Source organism: Amblyomma mixtum, chromosome 1, assembly GCF_055824585.1.
Source record: "Amblyomma mixtum isolate Tamu chromosome 1, ASM5582458v1, whole genome shotgun sequence".
Lineage (NCBI taxonomy): Eukaryota > Metazoa > Arthropoda > Arachnida > Ixodida > Ixodidae > Amblyomma > Amblyomma mixtum.
In genome coordinates, this window is record NC_143012.1 from 195563224 (window position 1) to 195583795 (window position 20572).

The window sequence follows — 20572 nt, forward strand, 5'->3', positions numbered from 1 at the left end:
TTTTCAACGGGCTGTCACGTTGTTGTGAGCTGTCAGACATCACAGTGCCCGCTGACGCTGAGTTTGCTCGCGAATAAAGGGCAGCGCGAGATGAGCGAAGAGGACAGCAGTTCCTAGAATTTTCCTGCCCTCGGTGTGTTGTCGCGCTCGGCACATCACTCACGTGGCCTTTTCGTCCGTGCTCTGGTCCGCCGTGGGGACAGTGACGTTCTAGAAGACCGTGGTTACCCCTCCAAACAGTACACATCTCGGAGATACGGTCACGTGGTGGGTACACCAATAGTGGCAAGGTTTCACCGTTCTCAGGTGTTTTTCAATGCCAAATCAAAATTATATATTTCTGTTTCCTCCGATATCGCACTGCTCCATTCTTACATTATAGTACTTTCTTTTCGAGTATAATCTCATGACACGTGTTTCAGTCAGTAATTAATATACTGTCCCTTTAATGAGCGCAGACCTCGATGTTTCATAAAAGCTGCACTTACCTCCCAGTAACCAGCGACCTTGCACCAAGCACCCATTGCCAGTAACCCTGCGTTCATCCCAACACTGCTTCGTTATCAGATATGGCACCTGGTGACTCAGTTCCAGTTGCTCTGGGAATGGGTATACTAGCCAATATCGACGAGCAGTGCCAGAAAGAAGACAAATGCAAAACAAAACTGTTCATATTGACGAAAATGGTAGAGCAAATCCTGACACCGTGCAAAAGGCACATTCACACAAAGCGCAACGCTGACACAGTGCAAATGGTGAGAACTTTGTAGCCCTGCGATCGCCGTGGGTTAGACATGAAGGCAGGCTGATGTACTGCTGCATCCCAGTCTCCATGGGTCACACATGAAGTATTGCTGATGTCCTGCTCCATATGGTCGGTGGTCATGTCTTGATGCAGATGATGTTAAATTAGTCGCGAAACCTATGCTTGGTGTTCTATCAGTGACCTCCCCACGTTGCGTACCTTGAGAGCCATCCCTAAGCTTATGCCCATGACATTTATCAGGTAGTCCTCAGTAAGCAAAACAAACCTTCCCTGTCAGTTAGCTGTGCAGTGAATTCTTCGACACATCCTGTGCAGCTTCGAATTTCCGCGATATAGGGAATAACCTCCGGGACCATCCAGCCACGAGGGCTCTCAGCAGCCAGCAACGCCAGATGCTCCAGCAGGTTTTCCACTTTCTCCTCGTCAACCATGTTCCACTGAGGATCATAGTCAGCAGTCGTATTCTCCGGGATCCAGGCAGCAGGCGGGGTAGGGGTCCTGAAGCCAGTGTACTCCTGCGTAGAGTAAATATGCCGACTCTAGATCGAGAGCTCCACATTCTTGGAACAGCTGTGGCAGCCTTTATGGCAACACATCTTAGTAGCCAAATTTTAGTGGCAATGTATTCTAGATGTTAGCGCTCTGCCCAGACTGCCGGCGCGCGTCCCGCTCGGCTCGCCCAGAACGCCGGCGCGCGTCCCACTCGGCTGGCCGAGAACGTAACAGCACGAAGCGACGAATGCTTCGAGCGAGGCCCAGGAGAGGACCGAGAGACGCCGACGAAACGAGACGCGTCGGAAAAGCCCTCCCAACTCCGCAGATCCGCCGAACCTCCTACGTATCAAGGACCGTTATCTTAGTGTAGTATCCGTAACCTCTTGTATTCTTATATCCTTAAATAAACCAGTTTGCTTTATTCGAGAAGAATCCGACCACTTCCTGCTAACATGGCGCAGCCGACAGGATCTGCAGAGGAACTTTTCGTGCACGAAGAAAGAGTGGACATCGCTGAGCGTAGCAGAACGCTGTCGGTGAGCTCTGAGTCCACATTCATCGGGTCTCCTGCGAAATCGACTGACCGCCACGTTCTCAATTCCTTACGGGTTCTCAATGCCGACGGTAGTGCTCAACGAAACGCAAAGACTTGGATCTCGCACGTGGAGCGCGTTGCTGCGTTGGCCCACTGGTCCCCATCACTGACGCTCGCGACGGCGGCAACTCGGCTGCAAGGAGCTGTGAAGGACTGGCACATATCTTACGGTATGACTTGCGAAACGTGGGACTCCTGGAAGCATACCTTCGCCACGCATTTCGATCGGAGGCTCACAATGCAAGAGTTTCTGGACTTGCAGGCTGCTCGAAGACTGCGCAGTTCGGAGACCGTCGTCGAGTATATGTACTCCAAAAATTCTCTTCTTGACAAGTCCCCCTACCCGCTTGTGAGTGAAGAAAGAATTCCGCTGATGCTCAGCGGAATCAACGAGGACACCTGGGCTAATCCCCTCGCTGCACATCCTGCAGCAGCGGCATCGAACTGATCGACCGCGCATGCGCTGCTCGACACCAGGCGGCGTAAGACAGTAACGGCGCAATTCCGACAAACTGCACTGGGGCAGCGGAACCAGGGGAGGAGCAGCGACGAGTCCAGAGCGGCGGCGCACGACGGACGCAGTGATCCAGGCGAGCAGTCAAGGCGGCGGGACCAACGAGAACCAGGTAGAGCCATGCGAGCACGAGCCTGCTTCAACTGCGGCAACATTGGGCACCTGTCAAGAGATTGCACAAGGCCGAAAACAGTAGTCACGATCCGTGCAGAACGACGCCGAGGATCCATAACTAACGAAGCACTCAATATCGGGCCGACAAACAGGCAAGCGAACTGTTTCCCGCAATCGACAGGCGGCACCTTACCTATCGTGAAAGGCTTCATCGAAAACCGACCGGTGAGAGACTGCATAGACAGCGGTTCGAACGTGTCCGTCCTCAACGAGAGCTCCGTTGGATCCGACGTTCGACCCCGACCCTGGACGTCTCCCGAAAAGATAGAAGTGCTTGACCAATGCATCAGTCCAGCGCGCGTGGCCACCTTGGAAGTGACCGTCGGATCATCGACCGTGCGTCTCGAAGAGGTCGTGATCGCTCCCTTGCCAAGTGCCATAGACCTGATTCTGGGTTCGGATTGGCGCCGTGCAGCGAACGTCGACATCACGTTCCACCCCTCGAACGACGTCACCCTGGTCCCCGTACAGCCATCGGTGAGTGAGTCACCATTTCACGCGCCAGGTGCACACGATACGAGTGACAGCACGGAGCAGCAGCCACTGTCGACATGGGCCGGCAACGAAACGGGCTCCCAACGACACGACGGACCCCGCGCCCCTGCCACGGACACTACGGTGCAGCAGCCGGTGTCTCCGAGAGCGAGCCACGAAATGGGCTCAAAACTACACTATGTACCCCGCGTCCATTCCACGGACACTGCGGTGCAGAGACCGCTGCCAACACGAGCTGGTCCATCCATGAAGGCAACGCCGCGACGAAAGCGCTGCAGGATGCGGAACGATCCAACTAGCCCGACGCCCTGGACCAAGAAACGTTACGAACGAGACAAACACGGCAGTGCGCATAAGTCGTATGAGGTCCCCACGTGGATACGACGACGCAGTCGTATCGGTGAGCATCACGGTGCAAGCCCGACGCGCTGGACCAAGAAACGAAACGAACGAGACAAACACGGCGCTTCGCACAAGTCCCATCGTCTCCCTAGATGGGAGCGAAGGCGTATTCGAACGAGCTGAACGCAAGCCACAAGGTACGCGGCGAAGAACGCCCAGCACGGCAAAGAATTGCTGTCTACAACGTGCGCCTGAGGACAGGCGCAATTTTTGGAAGGGCCGTGTTAGCGCTCTGCCCAGAACGCTGGCGCGCGTCCCGCTCGGCTCGCCCAGAACGTAACAGCACGGAGCGACGAATGCTTCGAGCGAGGCCCAGGAGAGGACCGAGAGACGCCGACGAAACGAGACGCGTCCGCAAAACCCTCCAAACTCCGCAGATCCGCCGAACCTCCTACGTATCAAGGACCGTTATCTTAGTGTAGTATCCGTAACCTCTTGTATTCTTGTATCCTTAAATAAACCAGTTTGCTTTATTCTAGAAGAATCCGGCCACTTCCTGCTAACATAGACACAATGCCCAAATATTACTATGCAGACCAAATACAGGGCGTACTCAATAGTGTTCTCCAAATTATAGTGCCAGTATAATGTAAGCACTATGAACACATTTTACTGCACACAAAATGCTGAGCGTACTCAGCAGCGTCCTGCCCCACCACGGTGGCTCCGTGGTTATGGCGCTAGGCTGCTGGCCCGAATGACGCCGGTTCGATCCCGGCCGCGGGGGCTGAATTTCGGTGGAGGCGAAATTCTAGAGGCCCGTGTACTGTGCGATGTCAGTGCACGTTAAAGAACCCCAGGTGGTCGAATTTTTCGGAGCCCTTCACTACGGCATCCCACATAGCCTGAGTCGCTTTGGGACGTTAAACCCCCATAAACCAAACCATAAACCAATCAGCAGCGTCCTGCTCCGTTGACATGATCACGTTATCTAACTATTTCGCGTAATTCGGAGGTCGCGTAATTCGGAGGTCGTGTAATTCGCGTAATTCGGAGGTCGTGGGTTCGGATCCCACCGGCGGCATGTGGTTGTTTTTCTTCTGCTTTTCTAATCAATTAGCATTAAGCGATAACATATTCAGTAATGTTCTAAATTGATCAACACCACAAATTAAATAAATAATTTAAAAAAAATCCCCTGTGCCCCTTGGTTTCTGTGGCTGTTGGCTTCTGTCATATTTATAACGAGCCCCTCATTCCCCTTCCCTTGTTTGCTTAATTTCTGTGATAGCAGGACTACGACGCTTTTGAGTCCTCAAATGGGTAAAAAATATTCTCCGTAGGGAACGGGGGCAGATAATGTTTTACTGGGGAGGCGCGGAGAATTAATTTTTGCGCAGGCATGGTGCCTGCGTGACTATATTTGCCGCTGCCCGCCGCGTACCCTTGACGCCGTCACTGATATTAAACGCTTGTTGAGCCTCGTTTTGAGCAAGCATCGCAGGAGTTAACTAACACAACTTCCCCTCAGCGCTTTGCCACCCTTCTTCCTGGAGCACACTGGGAGCGACCGTAACGCCCCCCCCCCCCCCCCCCCCCCCCCCGTCCAAAAGTACCGACTCCAGTGTAGAGCTCACCGGCCCGGTCTGCGCCCATGGAGCAGCTGCTTCAAAATTGGGAGGATGGGAAACGTAGTCTGGGTCTTGAACTGCATAAGTAGTGTCAGAAAATTCCACGGTATCCAGGCTCTCCACTTCGAGGCGAGGATCCCCTCGGAAGCTTGAGGAATGCGCTTCTGAGCCTTCTGGGGTTGTGTGCCCGTCGAGAACAGACACCGCAACTCGAGATGGGACCTGCTGATCGGGTAGTTCAAGAAAAAATGCGTACAAATCAGATGTCTCTTGTTGCTGCTGATCGTCCTGTGCAGTGTCCTCGACAGTTCGATCCGCGTCCATGGCACGGTGATGTACAGTCTTTGTCAAAAGTAACCAGGCTGCATGGTTTTGCTTCTCAGTGACATATTTAAACTACTATGCCAGCCCTCAAGCTCTAAATCTCTGTATGGTAAGGAGAACCCCTGTGCTCACCTTCAAAGAACTTTTGGTCCTTAGGGAAAGCCGTAAAGGCTCTACTATACAAGTGAGAAGCAAACCATGCAGCCTGGTTACTTTTGACAAAAATTGTACCGTTCTGTTGCTACTCGCCAGCGCTGCCCTTGATAGTGACCTCTTGGATCACTGGTAGGATAGCATGATGTTTGACTGGCAACCGTTCACGATCGGCCCTTAAAGCGGAACGAATTAAACCGTCACCAGGGTACGTGTCTACTGCATGGCATGCGCAATGTGTGCAGTTTTCGTCTTCCTCTTCGTAGCCAGGGCCAAACGTTCTGTTAACAACAATGACACAGATATGACAGCTCATCGCAATAAATCCGATGATGAACCTGTCATCGTTTCTTCAGTAGGTACGGCGAATCCAAGCAATCGGACCAAATCAGACATCACAACTGGGTCAGAAGTGTCCTTTTAGCACTTTAGGTGCAGGTGCTTAGCGGTAGTCTTTCCACGCTACTGGTAAACGAAGCGGCGTCAAAAACAGCTGTACTTTCCCACTCTTCAACGTGTTGCCAAGTTCGTCTGCAATTAGAATTGTGTTTGCGTCGTGTAGCTGGTGCATCAAAAGACTACAATTTATACTTTTTTTTGTTCGCACTACAAGTGATGACTGTGTTGAAAAAAAATTTACCAGTAATTTTTACCAGTATGAGACCTTTGACATGATTGGTTATCAGGAAATGATAGGCGCGGCAAGCGTATCACTTCATGGTGGACACCTCAACCGCGCCGTAAGCGAAGGATGGAAGGTGAGCGTGAAAGAAGAGGGAAAGAGGTGCCATAATGCAGGGCTCCGGAATAATTTTGACCACCTGGAATCTTCAACATGCACTGACACCGCACAGCACACGGGCGCCTTTTGCATTTTACCTCCATCGAAACGCGGGAGCCGTGGCTAGCTTCGAACCCGGGTACTCCGGCTCGGTTGTCGAGATTAACGTGCAGTGCCACTGCACACAATCCACCAACCCTTGCGTTTCACCTGCATTGAAACGCGGCTGGGATCGAACCCGCGCCCCCGAGATCCGTAGCCGCGCGATATAAGCACAGGTTCACTGCATGCGGATAATTCTTCTACGCCAAGACTCACAAACAACTTCACTGAAGCTCTAATTTCATTGTCGGAAAATTTCCCAGAAGCATCGTCTGAACTGGATGGAGTCCGGAGTTGGCATCTTTGGATAAAACGCGACCTCCCCGTCATTTGCTTCCGAGAGATGGTGGCAGTGAAATCTTATTACCAGCGCTTTTCTGAACATGTACAGCCCACCGAGACAAGTAAAAGCCAAATTCTTCGAACCGTTTCATGGAGTGCAGAAGCTGGGCAAAGAAAATGCACTCATCATGGCAGGAGATTTCAACGACATGGACAGGAGTTAGGGATACCAGAAACAAGACATCAAGGGACGAATGTTAGCGCAGGTAGCGGAATACTTTGGCTGCAGTCTAATCACAGAACCCGTAACCCCCCCCCCCACAGAGAATCGCCAATAGTGTAAACACGGACACTTGCCCGAACCTCACCTTCCTAAGGAAGAGCAAGGAGTCACAGTGAGAAAATATGATGGACAACCTAGGCAGCGACCACTTTACCCTGCGGACGCGAATAGAATCGGACAGGGTAATACGTCAGATTGGACAAGCGAAAATGACAGACTGAAACGTGTTTCGCGTTGCTTGCAACGAATCTGAAGGGGCAATCAATCGCTCGACGTATAGAGTGGCATGGTGAGAGAAACGCGAGAAATATGAACGAAAATATAAGGACAAGAATGACAATGCCGGAAGTAGACGGCCACCTCCTCAGACTAAGGGAAGCCAGACGCAGTCTCTCCTTAAGATGGGAGCAGCAAAAACACAACAGGAAACTAAAAATAAATATAGCGGAAATTACGACAAAAGCTGAAGAACACGCGACGCAGCTTGTGAAACAAAAAAAATTGAGAACATCTCAGCGACTGGCCTAGGGCAACTCTAGGCACGGCCAGAACCTGGAATCTCCTAAGAGCACTAATCGGTCCGACCAAAATCAAATCAGAAAACAATAAAATTGCCAGTGGTTTAGCTCTGGTTAAACCTGGAGGGTTGCGAAAGCAAAGAGGAGAGAGAGAGAGAGAGGCGATGGAGAGCGTGCGGCAGCGGCGGCAGCCCCGGCACGCTAGCTATGCGCCGCTACTACGCATGCGCAACTGGCGAGCGCGGCGGCGGCACCTCTGAGTCACCCGCGCAGCGACGGCGGCGGCGCGCCAGCTGTTCGCTGTTCTCGCGCATGCGCAGTATGGTCTGCTGACCCGAAAGAAGCGGGTTCAATCCCGGCCGCAGCGGTCGAATTTCGATGGAGGCGGAATGTAGAGGCCCGTGTCCTCTACATTATCCGGAGCCCTGCCCTGCGGTGTGCCTCAGAGCCCGAGTCGCTTCGGGACATTAAATCCCACAAAGCAAACTGAATCTTAAGATGGCATGATGCAGAACGATGCTAAAATGCACTTTACCGCAGTGAATGAAAAGCAGATGTTGTTAAGAAAGGGAAACCGCAGTAAATTTCTCACTGCTTGGTGAACGCTCCAACCACATCGTGAGGGAAGGGTTTCAATTGAGAGTTAAACATGGAAGGCATACAGAGGGCTGCAGTGGAGGGCTTAGGAATAATCTCAACCACCTGGAGATGTTTAACACGCCCTGACATCACGCAACCCACTGGCATCACTACGAATTGACGAAACCAGTGCTGCAAGAGATGGTATTTCGTGGCAGCTCTGTCGTACTGCGAAACATCAGCTCCCCGGATACGGATAGCAGCGGTATTTGGTAAGATTTGTCGTTGTGTAAAAAGTTACGAAGCATAAAATTGTCGGGACTTGCTGCGTTCCACAGAAGAAAAGGCAATAATTCTCTTATTCTTCGCAATTCTCGAATGAGCGGATATACGTCAGTTTTGAAACGGCCGGTTCTTTAGCGGCGACCACTGTGTGAGTGATAAACAAGCAGGTTGCTACGAAAATGCGAGGAGGATAATGCTGGTTTCTCTCACGGACATGTAAAAAATATGCTGGCCGCTAATGCGACATCTCAATGACCACCCAAATAAAGATGCCTTATAAGCAAAGTCGCAAGTAGCATATAACACGAAACAGTGGGAAGGTGCGCGCTATCGCGCCTCGCCACCTAAGTGGCCATGTCAGCGCTGAATTAATATAAAGCGAAAAAGAAATAAATGAGAAGAAATGTGCACATTTGTAAACAAATAGGTAACACAGGGGGTTTTTTCGCACTTGTACCGTATCTCACCGTTTTCGCACTCTTTGTAACGTGAACCAAGCTGACAACCTTCCACTGATTCTTGATGTTTTCGCATATATAAATTGCAATTTTAAACCTATATCATAATCCGAGCCTCTCCGTCAATTGTCCTTCGTGACGCTAATAGAGCTATCACATACGCCATTTTTACAGCAGAGCTCACCGGGTTCAAGGACTCAGATGACTCAGATGCACAACAATAGCTCGCGCATACAGCCAACGCTGTAAAAATAACAGTATTTCAAATTTCTCCGAAGTTCATTACAAGGCCCATCAAGATTAAGGAGATAAGTAGGCTCCCTGAAAGCATGCAAATCTTTCCCGTGCCGTCATAAATTCTACATCTGATATAAACAAAAGAACTCCTGTGAAATACAAAAACTTGCTGAGTTTGTTTCAGAATCAAGTTCGGAGGGTACAAGCTGATGTTATTCGTTTTATTCCCTGAAACGGTAAGAATATCGTACAACAATCGACAGTCCCCTCGTGCATGCTATTGGCTTTCTACGGCAGTCTTATCTACTCGGTGCTAGCGCAGGATCAACTTTGAGAGAAATATTTTGATACGCATCGGAATCTTGGACTATTTTTTCACTAATATGTTCATAAAAATATCTTACAATATTCCAGAGTAGCTTCGCAATCAAAAGTGTTGCTCACCGCTTCGATGGCTCAGTGGTTGTGGCGCTCTGCTGCTGACCCGAAATACGCGGGTTCGATCCCGGGCGCGGCGGCCAAATTTCGATGAAGGCGAAATTCTAGGGGCCCGTGTGCTGCATGTTGCCAGGGCACGGTTAAGAACCCCAGGTGGTCGAAATTCCCGGAGCCCTTCCCTCATAGCCGGAGTCGCTCTGTGAAGTTAAACCCGCATAAACCAAAATTAAAAATTTTTAACTACTTTGTATGGGAAGGGTTTTTACTGTTATGCATTATTCCTATTTTCTGCAACTCGCTTTGAACTTTATACCGAATGAAGCCTAAATAAATACTGATTGCGACGCACACAACTTTGTAGTGTTCGCGACGCCTTTTACGGTAATTTTCATTACGAACCTCATGCCGAAAGTGAGAAGTGCTGAGAATTTCTTTTGAAAAGTTTCATACTCAGTCAACAACGTTCGTTTTCACATTTATCTCGTTTGGTCCGTGCAAAACAAGAACATCATCACAACGAGAATATCTGCACAATTTTCATAACACATTTCTTACGAATACAACGAGTTGCTCCTTTAGGTATACTGGCTGGTGTTTGGTATCGGAAGGAAATTTACCTTTGAGGAATGTTCAAAGATATCTTCTACACTCCTAACACAGTTATCTGTAAGGTCAATATCGGTACACTAGTACATTTGTCAAAGGTGCCTTTCAAGAAGTTTTAAACGTGAATTTCCTTAATTGGGCGAATTCTTAAATTTTTCCGTTGCTTTTTTTTTCTTTTCTTTCAAGCAAGAGCAGGTACACCCGTTGCCATATTAGGTGGACTTTCTGGCGCGCTTGTCTTAGCGTTGGTGGCTGCCTTGGTTCTAATTCATCACAACACACGTCGAAAAGGCAAGTTCCTAATGTATACACGCCTGTTCAACTTTCGTGTTTCATTTTCACTAGACTGCAGCAGAGTACTGCTCTGAATTCCCAGTCGGAGAGGTTCAACTGTGTCTCTGATCAAAACGGCGCACCAGAAGTGTTTTTCCTGAAGGGCCTCCCCGACCAGTGAACAAAAATAATGTGATAACTGGAATGTATGCAAGGAGGTAAAGCACGAATTACATAACTAGAAGAGTAAGGGTGGTTTGAAACAGGCGTTGCCGGTTCTCTATGACCACCAATGGCAGTTTAACGACACCCCTCAAAAGAAATGTATATGACAGCTGCATATTATAGCTGCTCAACTATGGACAGAGACGTGAAGGCTAACAAAAATGTTTTCACTTAGATTGAGAACAACGCAGCGATGCAATGAAGAAAGCGATAGGCACGGCGTTGAGACAGGAAAAGGGCATAGTAGGTGCGGGAAGAAACGCGGGTTGAAGACATCTGTATTTCAAATCAAGGAGAACATTTGGGCTTGGGCAGGGCATGTAAAGAGCAGAAAGATAACCGGTGGTCATTAAGGGTAATGCAGTGAATACCAAAAGAAGGCAATTGTAGCTGAAGGCTGCAGAACGTTAGGTGAGCGCACGATAATACGAAGTTCGCGGGAATAGGTTGGCAGCAGCGGAAACAGTAAAGCATTAATTGGTGACATATGGGAGAGGCCTTCTTCCTGCAGTGGGCGTAGTCAGGCTGTTGTTGCAGATACTGATGAACTCGTCCTTACTATCAGTCAGATATGTGGTCGTTCTTGCCTCCATCTTTCAAGATGGCTTCTTGGTAATGCCCTTTAAGCTCCTACATTCTTGATGTCAGTGCTCTATTAAATAATCTTCTCCGGCGGTAGCTTGCGAAGAGATATCCCTAAACACTCTTGCTTTTGTAGAATTATGTCTAGGGCACTGCACTAAGGAAACGTTAGCACCACTTACGAGGCTTTTCTTCATGCAAGGAATAAAACGTACTTCAGCCCTGTTTCTGGACAGTAAATTCTTACCACTTATGCAGTTCTGACAAGCAGTCATTCCATAACCTTAAGGAATCACTTAAACACTGTAGTAAGCACGCTTTTTTAAAATACTGAATGCACATTTCTGAAGAAAACCCTGCTAAGTATCTAGAAATTTGCCTACAGATTTGCGCATGAGTATACTGAAAAATTGCTTAAATAAGGTGAGGCTAAAAGGGGGTCCATGGCCACGTTTGCGCGACATTGCAATGAGAATTTTTGTGCAGTCATTCTCATATACCTTCACTTTCCAAGCATCCCTCTAAACATGTGTTCGTTAAGTAACTTTTAATGTTTGCACTGGTGTTCGAGACTAGTGCAATCCAAAAAGGCATCGAAAATCAAAAACTTGCGCCTTCCGTCGAAGTTGACCAATTAAAAGCGAGCTTTTTCCTGAACAATGTCGATTATTTATTCATTATGTCAGAATGTGTATTTTCTCGCTCATGCCGCTTTTCGAAGTAGCCATGAGATTACAAATAAAAAGAGTACTGAGGCTGCACATATCCCGCGGTGGTCGGGTTCCTTTATGTTATAGAGCAATTTCGCTCAATTTAGTACAATTTAAAGTAATTGAACCTTTTGAACCTAGTAATAGTTAACTTCATTGCCACTGAAATCTGAGCACGCAAAATTAGTAAAAAATTTTAAAGCATTTTTGTTGTAAAACTCTGCTTCTTGCATTTAACATTGATTTTCACTAGTATATCATGACACTCATTTCACAGGCAGCAAGATATTTTAGTCACAGAATGGTTTATCACAAACTATTTATATCTCTATTTTTGGAAGAACTGAACATAATACGTAAATACAGAGCTGATGTGCTTAACTGTACGCTCAGGTTTCCTCAACGCTGCGTTCACCTTGAGCGGAGCAACAAATCAGTCACCCTTAGTCGCTGTGGATTCTGGAGTTCCTGAAGCATAACTTTTGGGCGAAGGCTGCTTTTGATATACAAGGAGGATATACGTATTAATCGGATTACTTGCAGATGGCTGTGCTTTTTTTTCTGGAACTTAAAATTTTGTTGATTTCTCAAAAACCTAATAAAACCCAACCAAATTTCTATCAGCAGATACGTATTCTAAGAACGCGAATTCCCAGTGCTCAGATATGAAGAGCGCTGGATAATGATGGAACTTCTTTTTATAATTTCTCTTGGGATATTTTGGTTTCCAGTTCGCGTTGTACCTATTTCAGTGGTTCTTATTCTTGACGCGACGTAAATGAAGGTAAGTTTGAAAATAGGTTTTAAAATTAATGGGCCTTTCTCAAGTGCGCACCAGACGTTTTATCGGCATCATTGCTTAAAGCGCTAACCATGCTAACGGCATTCTGCATTATGGCTCTTACGCGTCAAAATGGCTACCATGAGCTAGACTGAATGCTTCCGCAATTTCCTAACAAAGGCAGTTAGGGTTCTATGCGCACATGAATAATTTGCTGGAGATGTAGGGTAGCGGTGAAGTTATAGAAAGAATATACAAGAAGAGAATTGCCTACACTGAGAAAATGTTTTTATTGCAGCTCCCATTTCCACACTCTTATTGAAAATAATAATAATAATAGGCCATTTTATGTCGGGCACAAAAACGAGCGCTAGCCGTAAATTGAATTTCGCTGCAAAAAGCTCACCGAAATATCCAAAATACGGAAAATTTTGCCAAATAATCTACTTTTTACTGTAATTTCAACCCAAGAACATTCCCCCAAATCATGTGTGATCAGAAAATGCACTGTGCGTAAAATAACAAACGCCATCAGAAATATATAGAATCTAGCATTTTCTTCCATTGTTCTCATAAAAATTCATTCTTACAACACTCCGCCTGATAGAATTATGTATGCAGTACTTTAGTTGGGCTTGTACATATTCAGGAAAAATCATCATCATCAGCCAAACTACGTCCACTGCAGGAAACAGGCCTCTCCCATATCTCTCATATTAACCCTGCCCTCTGCCAGCAGTGGCCAACCTACACAGGAAAAATACAGAAGCGCAAAGGACGAACATGGACGAAGCGAGGGAATGAGATGAATGCTGTTTTCTCACATCGTCCGTGGTCTTACTTAGCGCTGCTGAGCCTTTTCTGAACGCCTATCTATGATCAACTATTCCATAACTTCTCTGGAGTCCCCACGCGGATACCTCTGGTGTAAGGCTCTAGATCGTATTTCACGAGGAAATTTTACTTGCGCTCTTATGGCTATTGCAATTACCACAGTACAATTCCGTTGTTGTTCTTAAACGTTCTACGTGCCTTCCCTCTTCCAATAAGGAGATGGAAGGGAAGTAGAGGAGCTGTCGAAGGAGGTCGGGATGGCACCTAGTTCACGACGCCACTGGTTCGCTCTGGCTCACTCACTAGCCGGACTAGCTAAACATGTTTGTCCGGCTCTTCATTGGACAGGGCCGACTTCCACTGCTCGTATGACTGCTTTGTGACTGCTAAGTGTTTGCGTTTATCTACCCTCCCCCCCCCTTCACCCTCTGTTATATGGAAGAGGGTAGAGCAAGCACTACAAGAAAGCGGGGTACTGTGTTGGGCTTATCTCTTTGAAGATAGATTCAGGCAGGTATTAGCTTGTATCTGTTTTTAGTCCATTGCTTCGGATGTATGTAGATTTGCTTGTGGAGGTGGGCATTCTCTTTATTCCAGCCTGATATGTACCTGTCTCTCCCCGCATATGGCCGGTATAGGGGTGAGGAAGGTGTGTGGACCCGCCCCGGTTGGTGAGAGATTGGACTAGAGCATTCGGTACCTAATGCCATTTTAAGCATTTGCGACAGGGGGTGCATATTCTTCAGTCCCTTAGGGTGTGTTCGTTTGCTTCATAGCTTTTCTATGCTTCATTTATTGGGCCACCAGTAGTAGAAAGCGAATCGATACCGCAGAGCAAGTAGAAAACCTTTTATCCGTATATGTTTCAAACAATCAGACGATGTCCGCAATACCACGGTATGATAGGCAGCATTTTTTTTATCGGCCTCAAATTTTGAATAAAGAAAAACTTCTATATTTCATTGAAAGTGTCGTTTTGTGTACAGATGGCGAATTCATATTTTTCCAGCTAATAAAGGACAGTCTGTGTCAGAAGGCCGTCTTACAAATTTATCTCTACTGCTGCTTGCAAGTAATAGATTATTGAATACGTTAAACCATGTATCTTTGCAGAGAAACTAAGGAAACCTGAAAATATTGCGACACTCTACGAGCAGTGGGTGAGTGTGGTGTTTCTGTGTGTCAAAGTACTGCAAATAGCGGGCTATAAAATGCCTTTGGTTCCAAAAGGAAATGCTCATTACTGCAATAAGTCCACCACTGCCCTTATCGCACATCTGCTGCGTTCACTGCAATACAGTTGCAAAGGCGTCGTACCTTAATAATGTGGAATATGTGTAGAGAATATGTGTGTACAATATGTGTTAGCCATCGAAAGTCGGTGATGGCTGCGCATTGTGCATTTTATAACCTATATTTGTAGATACCCTTTTAAATAAGAAATATATCGTATGAATGAATCAGTTATGTATTCACGTGTTAATAACACGTGAATACATACACAATACAATACAATTTATTCACCACTTTTTCATACACATAACTCTGCTGGTCAGCCTAAGCACAAAGCGCTTTTGGCTGACAGGGCAGTTGGTGGATGCAACTTCAGTAAATTTTCTATCTAGAGAAGTGATCAGAAAGCAAGATTCTGTCCTACTCGTTGGTTCTGCAGCATTTAAAAATAATAAAATAAGTGGACGCATTTGAGGGGAATGTTTTGTGCGATGTCAGCGTCGTTACAAAGAGCGCCGTTCACCCAATACCTCTGGGTACTCCGCCAAGAGAACGGCACTAGCTGTCCTCACACAAGTAACTAAAGCACATAGAGTCACCACATCCTTAAATATCCTCCATCGCTTGCTCGAATGAGTACGAATGCCAATACCAAGGCAGAAAGAGAAACTCTGGGTTGGTTGAAATAAAAAGAAAACTATGCATGTCACCCTTGTGCACTGCAATGTGGCGCTTATGCGAGAATGGTGATCCCCAGCGAATCCCTCAAACTCACTTCCATGTATATACCAAATAAAACAAAGCATGCCCATATTTTTTTCTCAGACTCTCTGGCCCTAGTCATAATGTGGCAGGCAGGCATCGAAAGATATATGTCTGCGTATTTTAGCGATAGATTTCGTTTCCACAGTTTTGTCCCTTTCAGGCACGCAATAAGCTTTAGTGCTGGGGAAAAAAAAGAAATTTGTGTGTGTATTTAGTAACCACTATCTTGCAAAAACAACATGCATTGCGTAAAAACGCGAACTGCTCATTGAGCAGAAAAAGGTTTTTATTCTGCCTCTGCTCCAGGCCACAACTTCCTGCCACGCCAAACCCTAAAGCCCATCGTTTCAAACACTTCCGATATTAAGGTTTTGGTTGTTTATTAGCTGGTACAAGTTTGCTACGGTCACGCTGCAGTTTTTGGGATTTCGCGGTTTTTTTTTCTTTTTTTGAAGCCTGCACCAAGAGGCAGGTGAAGTGTAACGTGGTGAAAACAGTCCACCTGTTTATTTTTCAAGAAGCACATCTACAACTTTCAACTGACATTTCATTCCGAAAAACGAGAAATTAATAAACGACCCTTCAGACATCACCAATTATCATAATTATCATAATGTAAGGGCTGCGAAAATTCCGGGAGCAAGCTAACTAGCCCTCAAGAACGTTCAGCTGGTTTCACTTCCATAGGACGCTGTGTATTTTGGGGAACCGAGTTTACATTTAGCAAGACCGCTCGCCATCAATGCTCACGCATACGTGTGCGTCCCTGTTTCGTTAAGCGTGAATGAAATCAGTACTGCAGCACCTCACGATGACAGAAGTGTGATTAGCCCTTCAGGTGCTTTGTACAGAATTGTGTATAAATCAATCAACCGAACTCACAGCTTTTCTCTCTGTGTCCTACCCCTTGCAGTGATTGTATTGTTCGAGCGCAGTAAATATTTTCGAAACAGTGGGTGACGTAGCACGTCGTCCGCCATAATGGTGCAGACAGGTTTTTGCTCGCAGTTATAATATCTAATATTTTTTTCTCGATTTTAAGTGTATTATGCATCCTTGAAATACAAATTGTTGCCGTCATCCTGCTGGTGTTTACATGACAGTTCCTGGCCTTTAGATCTTGCTATTTTAATCAATTATCACACTGCGCGAAATTTTGCCTATCCTTGCAAATACCATCTCCTGAAATGCCGCTCGGGAAAACTAATGATTTATCTTTCCTGAAGTCCCAGTTTATTTTTATGCTAAAAATTCTCTCTTTTTTGGATGAAAAGCAAAAATGGCTCTTGAAAGGGTTAGAGATGGTGCATTAAAAGCCTTCTCCTTTCTCTTTTAGATGCACCGGACAAAGAAAACTACAGACACCGAAATATTCCATGAAGCGAAGCAGGACACGGCAGTCCAGATGAAGTGGAAATAGTTACAAGATCGTACTACAAATTCTTGGATCCGAACCTCTCTAGAAAATGAGCAAACGGTCATGCTGAGGACAAATCACTCAGCCGCACATAAATACGCTTTAACTGCTTCTTTAGGCTATTAAGTTCTCTTCTGTTCATTATTCAACCAGCCATCGTGTGTTGATTTTTTTCGCCTTTCGAAACATTGCCAAACGATCGCGTTTTCTCACTGCTGGTGAGACCATGGCAATTAGCGACTCGTTCTGAGTGTCACAATGGACTGTACCATTTGCAAATAACTCAAGTGCTTTTCTATTGTAAGGTATTTAGCATCTTCGCAGACAGCAAAAAAATCACGAACCAAATTTTTGAAAGTGTGGCCAGCAGAAGAAAGAAAGTCCATTGTGTGAGCTGCTCTGGCTGTACTCAGATATAATGAGCTGCTCAAAACTGCATAGGCCGTGTGGCCTATAGTTGCATCACTTGAAATTGACCAATTTCCTGCAGACAGCTGGAATTAAAATATTGAAGCCGACATGAGGACCTATCTTGTCCTGCTTCAAACGCTAAAACAATGGTTGTTGCTTGGGAAGAGACGTATATGTTCCGCTTGTAGTAACGAAATAGACTTGTTAATTTCAGCTCAATCCCTTGAATTTAGTTTCAAAAGGAATGTGACGTCATCGCACCACTTTTTTCTTACCTTCACAAACATTCTTTTTTCCGGAATGCTGCATACAACCCAGAACCTTCGGTTACTGTCTTCCCAGTCTTCAGTACTCCTTCAATGGCCCTATTCAACAAATGACTCCTTTTTAAAGCGCATATGTAGTAAAGGTAGTCATCGTACGTTTAAGACGAGTGCCAGTTTTAACCGTTTTTCTGGCAAATGAAGTGGCCACGCATTAATTGCACAGATTCGCAAATTGAGGAATTCGGGACGAAGCGGAAATCAGTGCGCTGTTCACAAAAGAGTAAACGTAGCATATGCGTTTGGCAACAAGGAAGGCGATATTTAGAGGTGCGGCAAGTGTGATTATTCTCCAGTGTTGCAAGTGTTGCAGTCTCCTGGTCACATTTTCGCAAATTACAGTAAAAGAGTCCAAAAACCCGGCATTGCATTTTTACAGCTTCACGCAAAATTTTGCACGCATGCTTGCACGCAACACGACGCCTGAAGTTTGCCATCTTTGTTAATAAATGCTTCCTGGAGGAGCCGGCGCTATGTGATGGAAAGGTGCACGGGGCGTTGCCCACTGACGTGTAGCATAGCGCATGTGTGCCGAGGTGCTGGTGTGTAACCTTTGCAAGCTTTAGCGTGTACATGGCAGCCATTTCCAAAGCCTCTACGGCGTCTGTCACAACGCCGCTACACAGAGAAGCGCCACATAGGGCAAGAGGCAGTGCAAAGGGCGAGATGCGGGCGGTCTTTGCTGAGAGGTAGAGCAAACGCGTAAGATGTGTGGAGAGCAAAGCAGGCGAAGGCAACAGGAAAACCAGATTTAAGTTCGGCGCACCCTTGCCCACAACAAGGGATCAGAAACACATTAGAGCATGCGTACGATTACCTCACTTAGCGTTGATTGGTTACGATTACCTCACTTAGCGTGCATTTGTGCTAAGTATAAGACGATGATGAGTGCTTGGCAATCAAAGTTAAACCACTAGCTTGGCATCAATGTACCTTCTTTTGGCTCTCCTCACTGAACCCTAGCCTGTCCCCCTTCGTGGGTATGTGCCATGCCACTATGGCAACAACAACAACAAGACGCAGAATGTGCGAGAGTGTGGTGCTGTTTAAAACCAGACGTGTTCGGTTGCGGTGATAGCTTAGTGGCCTCGAGCAGTGGACTTCGAAGCTGATGTGTTCGCGTCGCTGCGGGTTCGACTCCCGGTCGTCGGTATTAGGGTGACATCCTTTTTCCTAGGCTATGAACCTCCGGACATGCATCGGCAAGAGACGATTTTGCTAGGCTCTGAACATCCGGATTAGTGCTTCCGCACTAAAATAACGCGCGACGAAGCTTAGTGAAAGCTTACCGCAATGCTGAGAAGGTATACTTCCTCCGAAATATATAAGTCAATTGCACTATAGGCATACAGTGAACGGGCAAGGTCGTTGCCACTGATTCAGCAGGCTAATTGTCCGCGCGATCCTGAAAGGACCATGCCTGCGGCTCTTCATGCGCCGTATTAACAGCTCAACAACGGACACAAAAAACACGGCGCCCCGGGAAGCCAGGGCAGCAGCCCTCACTTTCTGGTTGCAAATTTCCGCCATTTAGAGGAACAACCGGTGAGAGCAGCCAATTCCTGGACTGAATTAACGGCGCCCGCTACAAGAAACAAAAATACCGTACGAAGAAAACATTTCAAGCATCCGTTCGGCCGCCGTGTTCTATCAAAAAACAGCAAGCTCATGCTTTGAGCTGCTGAAAGCGGCGTCGCAGGTGTATCCACCCTTTCAGGAAAGTCAATCCGCCTGGAGTGTTGGAATGAGAAGTAAAGTGCCGAAAGCCCATTCTGTTAGCTTCACGACGTGACAGAAGGCGGTGAACAACGCCGCATGCATGAAGTGTGCTCTGTCAACCCGTGCATCACTTCTCCAGTGTTTGATTGGTTATATAAAATCTTAAAACAAGTGCTGAGCCTGAGGACACTTAGACCTTGAGCAAGAGAGTCAATCCGCCTCTTCGGAATAAACTTCTAGCTCTTCGCTCCTCTCTTTATCGCCGTGTAACCAAGTTATCGTAAGTACGGAGTATTAGACTTTTGTTGTTTCGTTTTCCCAAATCAAGCTTCAGTTTTTACTCAACACAGACTCACTACTACCAACGAGACCCAGGTTCGAGCTAGCCTCAGCTTCGGCGCACTACTCATGTCGCGACAGGGGGCCCACAGTTGTGTTCCGGTGCAGCAGTATCGTGATACTGGTAACGAAAACATGGTGAGCTAGGATGTTGGGCTAAAGCTCTAGAATCTGACGGTGTCCTTAACATATACGCGGCATCAGCTACGACCCGCTGCCTGGCCCTGTACAAGGCCAAGGCCACCTGCTCGCCTTACGTCTGGCGTCCAGGTTCGAATAGGCCTTATATCCTCCTGCACGCTGAAAGACAATGAGGCAACAAATTACCTACCTTTCACGAGACTTTCGCAAACAGCGCAATTTGAAAATGGTGTGTTCCCCCCGCCTGATACTTCTGTGCCTCTGACAGCGGTGCCAGAGCCTTGCACGTGTCAGTAACAGAATTCCACCTCTCTTCGATATTTTCCAGTCAAAACTGACATGAAGCCCTGAGAAAGATCAGATATATCAAAGAAAAACTTCGAGACCAAGTTTCACGTAACACCACGTGTGTAAGCTAGCCATCACTCTGCGCGCAAGCAAAGAATGCATATTTCGCCTTTATTTGTGACCAACGAGGTGAAGATGTCGTGTGACCTTTATTGCAGTGCCTTTATGACCCCGTAGTGCCTCGTCACTTCGAAGTGAGTCAAGGAGAACAGCATTTTAGAGTGGCGCAATTTCATTAAAATTTACTTATATGCCGCTGTGCCCATTGTGTCATAGCCGATGGTTTTGTTTACTTATTTCTGCAAACCTCTGAACGTGTGTGCAGCATAGCAAGGGAGAACCTTAAAAAAAAGTGAACTAGTAAAAAAATTCATTTCATAACACCTGACACAGTTGCGTGTAATATTTATTTA

The 20572-nt window shown here is 46.8% G+C and overlaps 1 protein-coding gene across 1 annotated transcript in view; it reads left to right on the top strand.

Annotated features, from left to right (window-relative positions):
• LOC149370477 (uncharacterized) overlaps positions 1 to 16898 on the top strand; it is a 77073-nt gene extending 60175 nt beyond the window's left edge. Inside the window, exons 4-5 of the mRNA XM_089583391.1 lie at positions 14577 to 14623; positions 16798 to 16898. Of these exons, the coding sequence (XP_089439517.1) occupies positions 14577 to 14623; positions 16798 to 16881 (131 nt within the window). The 3' untranslated portion in view covers positions 16882 to 16898. The remainder of the gene's footprint in view (positions 1 to 14576; positions 14624 to 16797) is intronic.
• Positions 16899 to 20572: the final 3674 nt, after the last annotated feature.